General features: G+C 36.0%; 2 protein-coding genes across 9 annotated transcripts in view; both read left to right on the plus strand.

Moving 5' to 3' along the window:
- The window catches only part of SOS2 (SOS Ras/Rho guanine nucleotide exchange factor 2), an 87581-nt gene extending 79901 nt beyond the window's left edge, over positions 1–7680 (plus strand). Inside the window, exons 20-23 of one of the 2 annotated variants that reach the window (XM_037016318.2) lie at positions 1328–1589; positions 2112–2153; positions 5007–5116; positions 5978–7680. In XM_037016318.2, coding sequence (XP_036872213.1) covers positions 1328–1589; positions 2112–2153; positions 5007–5116; positions 5978–6487 — 924 coding nt within the window. In that variant the 3' untranslated portion in view covers positions 6488–7680. The remainder of the gene's footprint in view (positions 1–1327; positions 1590–2111; positions 2154–5006; positions 5117–5977) is intronic. The other variant, XM_073211280.1, reaches the window with a different exon arrangement.
- Positions 7681–7817: 137 nt separating this feature from the next.
- Positions 7818–11612, plus strand: part of VCPKMT (valosin containing protein lysine methyltransferase) — a 29641-nt gene continuing 25846 nt past the window's right edge. For 6 of the 7 annotated variants that reach the window (XR_012120519.1, XR_012120520.1, XR_012120521.1 and 3 more), the window contains exons 1-5: positions 7818–8562; positions 8660–8770; positions 8935–9007; positions 9852–9971; positions 10939–11043. Coding sequence is in view for 1 of the 7 variants with exons in the window: in XM_037016320.2 (XP_036872215.1) it covers positions 8297–8562; positions 8660–8770; positions 8935–9007; positions 9852–9971; positions 10939–11043 (675 nt within the window). In the remaining 6 variants the exon portion in view is untranslated. The remainder of the gene's footprint in view (positions 8563–8659; positions 8771–8934; positions 9008–9851; positions 9972–10938; positions 11044–11612) is intronic. The other variant, XR_012120524.1, reaches the window with a different exon arrangement.

The following is an 11612-nucleotide window of genomic DNA, read 5'->3' on the forward strand; positions in this document are numbered from 1 at the left end:
ATAATATACTTCAATAGCTGTTTTTAAGTGTTTTGTACTACTGGACTATTTCTAAAATTATGTATACTATGAAGGGAATGCTCAGCCTTTTGCTAAAAATCTGGCTTATCCTTTATTTTAGTACTTATCTTTCCACTTTTTTTTTTTTTGAGAGGGCATCTCTCATATTTATTGATCAAATGGTTGTTAACGACAATAAAATTCAGTATAGGGGGGTCAATGCTCAATGTACAATCATTAATCCATCTCAAGTCTAATTCTCGTCAGTCTTATCTTTCCACTTTTATTCCTTCCTAGTTTAAGGGGAAAAGCTATGAGAAAGTGAGAACCTAAAATGGCAGGTAGCTGCATGGAACAGGAAATGAAAAGATGCAGAAATGGCAGGAAATGAAAAGACCTGTAAAAAGTACCATGGTTCTTCTGGCTTGACCGTAACTCCTGTCATTAGAGCACCATGGTCCATAGTTGCCACTGGAACCCACCTCTCTTGCTAGAATTTGCTGCTCAATTCCTAGTTGTCCTGTTTGCAGTGATAACAGAAACAATGCAAGACCAGTTCTAACTAAGTAGGACACCAATTCTATCTGAAAGGGAAGCAAGATGTGGAAGAAAGTAAAAATGTTTATAGTATACCAACTTTGGGCCAAGCAGTAAGCTAGGTAGTTTTATGACATTTCAACATTTGTATGATATGGGTCTTAGTCTCATTTTTCAGACATAAAAACTGAGACTCAAAAGAGCTAATAACTTTTTTAAGGCTGCATAGCTACATATTGGTAAAATTGAGATTGTAATTCAGGTTATCTGAGTAGGTTCTGTGATTTTTCATTAGGTGACCACTGTGAGAGTTTAAAAAAGGGACTGGAGGTTGAGGGTGGAGGACACTGATAACAATTTTCTCCCAAGACTTTAAAGGCCATTGTAGAGGTTGGTCATTTACTATCAGGAAGGAAAAAAAAATGTCTGAAGCACCTGGCATAATACATTGTATACATTATGTCCACAGTAAATATTTGTGAAATTGATATAGATGATTTGAAGGAGCAGTTTAGGTTCAAGTGTTTTGGGAGCAAAATGTTTTTCTCACACAGATTTTTAAGAATTTTATTTCTGCAGTATGAAAAGAGGTTTACTTATATTCAAGTACATATTAAAATTAAGGCAATCAAATCCCAAAGCATTCTCTACCAGACTGTACAGCTGTCCTTGCATAATGGGATTTTGTTGTACTCTCTTAATTATATGCTAAGAAGTAAATTAATAAGCGTAAGTCATAAAAATAAAGTGTATACAAGTTAGTAATGATAATTATGTTTGCTTTTCCTAGCCTAGAAAATCAACTTTTTCTTTAAAATCTCCTGGAATAAGGCCTAATACAGGCCGACATGGCTCTACGTCAGGCACTTTGCGAGGTCATCCAACACCATTAGAAAGAGAACCATGTAAAATAAGCTTTAGCAGGATTGCTGAAACTGAGGTTGAATCAACAGTGTCAGCCCCAACCTCTCCAAATACACCATCTACTCCACCTGTATCTGCTTCTTCAGACCTTAGTGTGTTTTTAGATGTGGATCTCAACAGTTCCTGTGGTATGTATTTGATAAAAAAGATATTTTGTGTTTCAGATGATTCTCATCATTTTAATTAGGGGGCTGCAGAATCATGTGCAAACTATGCAAACTATGTTACTATGGAAAGTGGCATTTAAATGTGAAAATAATGTTTAACACAGGGGAGTAAAGCATCATTTGTGGTTTATACGTATCATTTTCTAATTTATTCATTCAACAAAGATTTATTTACTACCTTTTGGGCCCCACGTCTACTCTAAAGAGAGCAATAGACAATGAATAAGAAAACAAGCAGATGAGTTCTATGAAGGAACTTTTAAAAGATAATGTGATAGAGAGGAAACTAACTTATATTAAGAAAGGAAAAACATTCCAGGTACAAAGAGTACTGGGTTGATTTCTTTTAAAACTAACATGGCAAACAATGAGAAAATCTGTGCTCTATATATTATTACATATGTTACTTTATGCAAACATACTTTAGAAATAAAACCATACATACCACCTTTCTTTTCAAATTAATTTTTCTCATTCCAATAGGCAGCAATAGCATCTTTGCTCCAGTCCTCTTGCCACATTCAAGTAAGTATTTGAATTAATTCTGAAGACATGACTGTAAAAATAATTGAGTTGATTAAATTTTTATATGAGTATTTTGAGTTTTAGCAACTTTTTAAAAAACAAGTAAATGAAGTTCGTATAAATAAATTGTTTGCTTCAACTGGGTACTATTTCATTGTCCCGTAGGAATAATATACTAAATGTTAATCAGGCTCCCAGGCTAGCCCTTGATCACTTATTTCTTCACATGATCGTATTTAATTAAAGCCGTATTTTAAGTAACACCCTATTCTGCCATTCTTGATTATTTCCATAATTTATGACATATGCTGCCACCTTTCTTTCTATGGTCATTTTGTTTAAAACAAAATAACCCAAAAAGAACACTGTGGTTTAGGGAATAAGTCTCCCAACTAGAGGACTTCTGCTTGCATCATAGTAAAATGTATATGATTTAGATAGTAGCAAGAGAGTCCCTGTCTTATGAGAAAAGTAGCTTTAGTCTTTTAAATATTTAATTCTATATTTAATTTTAATTTTTAAATTTTTATCAAAGTGACATATGCATAGAGTCTAAAGGGCAAATATTGCTAAAACACTTAAAATGAAATAAGCAGCTGTTCCTCACTCCATGTATCCCTACCCCTTGTTTTCTTCCCCAGTGACACTTCCACATTTATAAATGATGTTTTTTTAATTTTTCTCTTTTGAACAATTAATTTTAGAGAGTGTTTGGTGATTTACTATTATGGTAAATAATGATTTTCACCCTTTACTCTGCCTAATATACTTACCACATTTGGGGAGAATATTATTCACTGTTAAGTCAGGTAGTATATACTATGATTATGCTTCCTTTCTTGTACAGCTAGCTCTAGTCTCTGAAGTTAATAATAATCTCATTAATGCTTAGGTCTTTTGCTTTCCTGTGCTCTTTCACAGCAGTTTTCCATAAGGTCAGACCATTCAAGGAAGCTATTGAGATATTAGTTGCTTTTTAACTTGGTAACTTCCTTCCTCGTGCCCTTTTGTCCTCCTCCAGTTTGGACTGGTTGCCATCCTAGAACATTCTTTTGTTGTCATCCTAGAAATTCCTTCACCTTTCTTCTATGCTGGATCCTTATTTTTTGGATTCCTTGTCTTCTTTCTTGATATGCTTCCTTGTTTTGGAAGGGGCACATCCTCTAGTAGCTACCTGAGAAAGGATATGTAGGATATTAAAGTTTTTAAGTTCTTCCATTTCTGTAATATTTATACATTTTATTGTTAAAATTTTGGCTGGATATAGAATTTTAAATAATTTTCACTTGGAATATTGAAGGCATTTTCCCATTTTATCTTGCTTTCCTACTTGCTGTTTAGAAGTTTATCTAAGGCTGTTTTCCCTCCAGGTCATAATTATGGTGGCAGACACAGTAGAGGTTATATGCTTTTTTGTTCAGTTAAGCAAGAAAGAAAGAGAGGTACACAGACAGATTGATCCAATGCTTTTCCAAGAGAACAAGGAACTTCCTTTTCAGTAGCCTCTGCAGATCTTTCAGATTTCACTTGTGTGAATTAGGTCATATGCCTACAGCTAAACTGATCACTCTGGCTGAAGGAATGGGATTACTCTGGTTGACTTGGTCTAACCAGATCAGGCCCATCTCTGGAGATAAGGGCTGAAGTTAGCTTTCTCTGAAGCACATGGCTGCATGCATGAAAGAGATGTAGATAAAAATCTGGCCATGTTAAGAAGGTGAGAAGGTGCTCATTTCATGCCCACTTCTTGACTGGAATTGGGGCACTGGGCAGAATTGGCTGATTAAGCCACATAGGATGGATTCATCATCACCAAGAGGAGTTCTCCCAAAGACACGGCAAAAGAAGCTTAGGCAGGCAAAAGCAACATATCCGCAGCACATAGTACTGTGCCTAACGTTCCTATACCATCTGCCAACACCCATAGACATACTTTTTGTTTATACTATTGGTGCTCTGAGGCAAACACTCCTTGAGGTGACTGCAGAGTGACAGGTTCAGGATAGCGATTTTTGACATGGAGTAATGAGTTTGATATCTTTACTTGGAAATCCCATAAATAGTTCACAGTGTGTTTAGAATTAAACTCATCAGTTTCTTTCCCAGCTAGCTCTTGTGAACCCAATCTCAGTACAATGATGAACAAGACATGGTCACTACCTTTATAAAGGTAGTGTGTGGAGAGAGAGATCAAATAGGGAGTTGGTCCGTAATTACAGGTCTTTTTTAATCATATGAAGAAGATGAATGAAATGAAAGTAGTTCTTATTCTATGTCTGGTTGGCATATTTAGGGGTAATTTCTCCCCTAGTACTTTATTATTTTTTACATTTCCTTTAATGTGGTTATATAACATGTGCATTATCAGTGAGAGACTTGCAAAGAGAGAGAGTTATGTGATACAACCCCACCTTAACAGTCCTCTTATATGGAGGTTTTATGTGTAGAAATGTATCTGATACTAGCTGCTTCAAAAATGCATGGTCTCTGATAAATGGGTGATCTTTCACTGGAAGTTACTTCAGTTTATACAGATATATTTTTGTCTGTTTTAGATTTTAAAAAGGCTTTTTCAGGGAGCTGAATCTCATTTTAATCTTAATTAAATAGTATGTCCTCATTTAGCTCTAGTTCGTACCCTATTCTAGGCACTGTCACTGTGCCAGGTGCCAGGGATACAAAAATAAATATACACTGCCCTGTAGAAATTTACATTTAGTGGAGAGGATAGATAAACTAGTACCAAGCTACAGTTCAACCTGATAGATGCTTTAGCAGAGGTCATCACAGATTGAAACATAGTTATGTCTTATAATAGTACCATGAATTGTGTTTGATCTTTCTTACCTGTAGAGTCTTTCTTCAGTTCCTGTGGTAGTTTACATAAACTAAGTGAAGAGCCACTGATTCCTCCTCCACTGCCACCTCGAAAAAAGTTTGATCATGATGCTTCAAATTCCAAGGTAGTCAACAGGACTTATGTTTGCCTCAACTTAACTTATTCAAAGTTGTGAATCTTTGAAATGATGCTTGTTCTTACAAAGAGTCTGTCATTTATATTTTGGCTATCCTTTATTGTTTTTAAACATTTGTGTTGTTTTATTTGAAAAATACTTTAAATAACTGTTTAATACTCATAACACTTTTTCTAAAAAACATACTGGTCAGATTCACAGATACTCAGAAGCACATTTTGTTTCTGGTAGACGTAGAAAGAACTTTAGTATTCAAACCATTTTTCAGACTTTCAGCCGGTGCTTCTTAAGCTTTAGGCTGCATCAGAATCCTGTAGAAGGCTTGTTAAAACCAGATTGTGGGTTTCTGATTCTGTAGGTCTGGGTGGGGCCTAAGAATTTGCATTTCTGTCAAGGTCCCTACTGGTGTCAATGCTACGGGTCCCTGGATCACACTTTGAGAACCACCATTCTAAGCCTCCCTGGAGAAAGTGGAGACCAGAAAGCATTAAGTCCCCTTGACATCATGTCCTTTAGTATCTACAGAGCTACATATATATCCTTTTCACTCACTTGCCTATTAGGATTAAAATGCATAAATTTTTGAAATTTTGAAATCTGAGACATTATGTTCTAAGATTTCCATGAAAACATCTCACATATAAAAATCATAACTGGGCTTTGAATTAAACTGGAAACAATTTATTCATTAACCTGATCATTAAACCAAATTAACCTATTTTAATCAATTGAGTCTCTAGATTTAACTTGACATATAAGAATTTTTCAGTTTTTTCAAAACTTTTTCTTACAGATCTTTCATGAGAACAGAGGTATAATTGAATTGTGTGGTTTTTTTTTTTTTTTGAGGGAAATCTGAAATCTGATGATGATCCCCCAGCTATTCCACCAAGACAACCTCCCCCTCCAAAGGTAAAACCCAGAGTTCCTGCTCCTACTGGTTCATTTGATGCATCTCTGCACAGTCCACCTCCACCACCACCAAGAGATCCTCTTCCGGATACCCCTCCACCGGTTCCCCTTCGGCCTCCAGAACACTTTATAAACTGTCCGTTTAATCTTCAGCTGCCTCCACTGGGACATCTTCACAGAGATCCAGATTGGTTCAGAGATATCAGTACATGTCCAAATTCGCCAAATACTCCTCCTAGCACACCCTCTCCTAGGATACCACGTCGATGCTATGTGCTCAGTTCTAGTCACAATAATCTTGCTCATCCTCAAGCTCCTCCTGTTCCACCAAGGCAGAATTCAAGCCCTCACCTACCAAAACTGCCACCAAAGACTTACAAACGGGAGCTTTCGCACCCCCCATCGTATAGACTGCCTTTGCTGGAAAATGCAGAAACTCCTCAATGACTTTAGCCATATGTAGTCATTGACACTGGAATGGTATTTGTAAAGGTTTTTTTTTTAATTTATTCAAGAAAAGGCATAATATTTTAGTACTTTTTACAAATAATGCTCTTACAAAAATGCTACTGATCAAATAAGCTTTTAAAAATTGGAAAATAAAAATACAAGTCTTTTACTGTTCTCCTCAGGTGATCAGTAGCATTGCTTTGTCTTGGATCTTCAGTGCTGCCAAAAGGCCAGTATAAAGAATTTATATTTGCACTGTAGAATCTGCTAAAATAATGGTTTAAAGCGACATTGATTGCACTGAAAAGGGATAGTGCATTGTGGAATTTTTCAAATTTGAGTAATAGATGCCTTTTTAAGGCAATGAATTTACACAATTGGGGGTGTATGGTGTTAGGGATTTTTAAACCTATTTAAACCTATCTTCTAGTTTTTACTTTTAGTTTTTACATTTAAAATTATGAATAATACCCATTGTTCTTAAACTCTTTAATGCCATGTCTTAAATGTCAGAATTTGCTGCTGAAGACAAAAATGAAAAATAGAATGAAAATAATAGAATGCATTGTTTGTCAAAATGTAAACAAAGACTACCTAACCTAATCATAAGAGGGAAAAAGGGCATGTATCTCATTCAGATGTGCCTTTTTGTTTTTGCAGACTAGGTGTCTTTAGCTAATGAGTTGATTATTATTTTGGAAAAAAAAGTTAATATGCCATGTATGTACAGTTTTGTTTATATTGTATATTTAAAGATAACTGCTAATACCCTATAGAGATTTAAGTGACTTGAGGCCTATAATACAATCTGCTATTTTATTTACTAATTAAAAAATTAAGAGGAAAAGTTTCTTATGGCATAGGAACCAACTACCTTGCCTTCAAAACCTAGTAACTTTATAAATCTTGTGTTAACTAAAATTTTTTTAAAATATTTTTTTAAATTGGTAATATTTAAACCAGCAAATACTTAAAGCTTTATTAAACTTTTTAATCAGAGAAGTAAAACTTTAGCCATTTGGACTCATTCGTTGAAATTGATGGAAAGTGTTTTGCTGATAGTGCTGTAGCAGCAATTGTAAAGAAGCTAAAAGCCACGTTATCTATTGACTGGTCTGTGGCCTTTTACTGTGCTTTGTATCAGAGTTCTTAACAAGATTAATAAATCACCCCAGTCTTAATTTTTAAAAGACTTTTAAAATACGGGTGTTCATTGTAAGGAACAAGGGGGGAGATTGTTATGTAGAAATATATATATGTACACATTATTTTCAGCATTTTGTGCAAATTACACAATCCCAAAGAATTTAATGTAAATTTGAGGGATAACTTTGTCTTCAGTTAAACGCAGTTATCAAGCTTCCAGCAATTGCTTTTATAAATCCAGATGAAAAATTAGGAACATGCCAGGAAAGGATTATAGCCTTCCTTGGGTAGGACCTTGGAAGCTGCCTGGATTTAAGGCTAATTACTGTGACAAGCGATCTCCACAACCAGGTAAGGATGGCTTTATTTTTAAAGAACAGATCATGATATTAGTTCTCTGTGTAAGAGTGACTTAAAACTGTTTGTTAAACCAGACTTTAAATTTAGAGGAGCGTGTATATCCACCGTTTAGCGGAAGCCGGCGGCCCTACTCCTGGCTACGCCCAGGTAACACTGCCTTCCGGCCTTCGGCCTTCGCGCACGCGCCGTGGTGCCAACTCCGCCCCCCGGAGGTGCCGGGCCCCTCGCAAGGCGGGGCCGCAGGGCGGTGCGCTTGGTAGTGACGTCATTGCGTGCGCCGCATTCTGTTGCCGGGCAGCGATGGCGACAGCCCCGGAGTCCTCCGTGGAGGACCCTCTGCAGAACTTTGTGCGAATTTTGGAGAAGCGAGATGGCACAGTATTACGACTGCAACAGTATGGCTCCGGAGGCGTAGGTTGTGTTGTTTGGGACGCTGCTATTGTACTTTCTAAATACCTGGAAACGCCCGGGTTTTCCGGCGATGGGACCCACGTTCTTTGCCGGCGGTCGGTGCTGGAGCTGGGCTCCGGTACCGGGGCAGTGGGGCTCATGGCTGCTACCCTCGGGTAAGAGCTGGCGGGATGGGGCGCCGCTTTGTTCGAGAAACCTGGATCACAGGCTACCCACCCGTGTGCCTACACTTCAGTTGATGTTATTTTATAGGGCAGATGTTGTAGTCACCGATCTTGAGGAATTACAAGACTTGCTGAAGATGAATATTAATATGAACAAGCATCTTGTCACTGGTTCTGTTCAAGCCAAGGTACTGAAATGGTTTGTATGGCCTTTAAGCTTGTTTTAAGATAATGATTTGTATTTTGCTTTAAATTTCGTTTCACTGAAAGCATGTTTAATACGAAGGGGACTTTATTAGTCTTGTTGGTAAAATTTTTAAGTCATTAAAGCAACAGATAAAATATTTGATTGACATTTTTAAGGGGGGAAGAAATAGAGGACTTTACTTCTCCGCCAGACTACATACTGATGGCTGACTGCATATACTATGAAGAGGTAAGTATTCAGCGAGTGAGGTCTCTTTCTTTAGAAGATATACTGTATTTGGTGGGTCCCAAAGCACACGTTTTTTTACATTTTAACATCTCTGAATACGGGATATTTGTCCTACAGTTGATAACACAGTGAAGAGAAAATAAAAGCCACCGAGGACTACCTATATACATATACACTCATGATTAACGTATAGGCCTGTGAAGCCTGTTGAGAAAAAGTGTTATGAGCATTTTACTAGAGATTTCTGTAAAATTTTTAAAGGATTTTGCCATTCAGATCTGTTATGAAAACCAAAAATTACATTTTTTTACTTAAATGTTCCTAGTGAACATATTAACCATGACATTGAGAATTGAGTTGCATTGCAAGAAGTTATTTGTTCTGTGGAAGGATTGACTCAGAATGAGTTTTTTTTAGATATGACTTTATATAGATAGCATTGTGGGCATCATTCACTTTGTAATAATGATCATTGAGCCAGTTTATGTTCAGGTTAGGGTCAGACTTGCTTTTGTAGGTGACTTGCTAATTGTTTAAATCCCAAGTAAATTAGATTAAATAGAATTTTTAAGAGTGAAGTCAGTTCCATTTGTTTTCCTGTGGGGAACTGAAATGCAGTCACTTGAATCCTTTCTCTGGAAACTGAAGTCAAAACAGTGTTTTGTTGAGGAGTTTGCCAGTCATTAGTTAATGAGCTGTAACTACATGTATTTTGTTGGATTGATTCAAAGATGGATAAATTGGAGGGGAGTAATAATTGCCCCTTCCCATTTCCCCTACTCCCTTTTATAGTAAAAATACAAAAATTTAAAAAGTCATAAATACTGTATTCCTTTTTGAACAGTCTTTGGAGCCATTATTGAAAACCCTAAAAGATCTTAGTGGATTTGAGACTTGTATTATATGTTGTTATGAACAACGAACAATGGGAAAAAATCCAGAAATTGAGAAAAAATATTTTGAGGTGAGTACTCTTCTGTAGTGATTACCCTTCAGGGAGGCTCTGTATGACTGTATTCAGGTATATTATGGTAACTGAGTGGGGAAAGCATTCTGCCTGTGTGAACCCCAGATAGGATCCTTTATAGCCCACCTTTCTACTAAACTCACCCCTCCTTTTTATATGATCTAGTAGCTAGAGAAAAACAGAAAGTAGTTAATGGTGACAACTTTGTCTTTTCTGAGAACATTTCTTCATTAAACATGATAGCTTTGGGGACTATCTTAATGATGTATATATTACTCTTGGAGAATATATCATACAAACATGATTTGTGATAGGTTTTACGTCTGTGTTTTCCTCTACATTTTTATGGAAGTTAGACCAAGATAACTATTTTCAGGGTTTTCTTTAACCTTTTATTTTGAAATAAAAACTCAAAGTTTCAAAAGTAGCACATAGTATCCAATGTATCCTTCACCCATCTTCCACCAGTGGTCAGCCAAACCATTTTTATGTTCATAAGTCCATGAAAATTACAAATGACTCCTCACATATATATAGCCCTGAAATTTATCCACTGATAAAACTACAAAACTACCAAAAATGACATTGATTAAATGAGAAAGCAAATATATGACACTGCCTCATACATATACTAAAATGTTTTTTTACAGTTTTTCTTGAATATGAAGAATGTTACTGAACTTTTGAAACTATAATTGAAATTTTTTTTACTGTTAAACAGTGTCAGTTGAGTTACAACTTATGTAAAATGCACACATATCAAGTGCTCAGCTCAATTTTTCATGTGTAGACACCAAAGTAATCACTACCCAACATAAAGATAAAGAACATTTTTAGGACCTCAGAGGCCTCCTGTGCCCCTTCCCAGTCTGTACTACTTCATCATTCAGACTTTCAGACTTCTGTCACCATAAAACAGTTCATATTAATTGAATTTGAAGATGTATCTCTTTTCAATTTATAGCTCCTTCAATTAGACTTTGACTTTGAAAAAATTCCTTTGGAAAAGCATGATGAAGAATATCGAAGTGAAGATATTCATATTCTATACATCAAAAAGAAAAAATCGGTAAATACCTACCAAATCTTCATCCTGAGATTTCATTACCTAGGCATGGTTTCTAAGCTAATGTGTGGTGTAGATGTTGATTTTGTTGTGGAGAAACAGGTATGATGATTCACTAGACTCAGGCGCTAACTCTCAGTGTTAAGATCACTTAACTATTTGGTCTTGGGTTCTTCCTCTGAAATAAAGCAGGCTTCTTTTACAAATGTCCTCTTCAGTTGCCAGTTATATAGCTTTATAATTGGGCAGTACCTCAGACAAGTAACTCAGCTATTTATGTTTCTGTTATCACTTACAGATTTTAAAATGCATTTTCCAGCCTTTCTGAACATTCCACAACCATTCAGATTGTTTTTAACAGTCAAAGTAAACTAGAACAAGGCAAATCTGTCCAGTGAAGAAAAATGCACTCAGTTAAATAGAATTTATATACATTCCCTTTTGATTGCTTCCTTTAACTGTTAGTAACAATTAAATTTTACACAAGTTACCTCTGTGATGCCTAGAGTTTGAGCCTGTAGGAGCAAAAAATTATATCTCATCCATTTTTGTATCCCAGTACCTTTTTTGTG

Source organism: Manis javanica, chromosome 8 (genome assembly GCF_040802235.1).
Source record: "Manis javanica isolate MJ-LG chromosome 8, MJ_LKY, whole genome shotgun sequence".
In the NCBI taxonomy this organism is placed as follows: domain Eukaryota; kingdom Metazoa; phylum Chordata; class Mammalia; order Pholidota; family Manidae; genus Manis; species Manis javanica.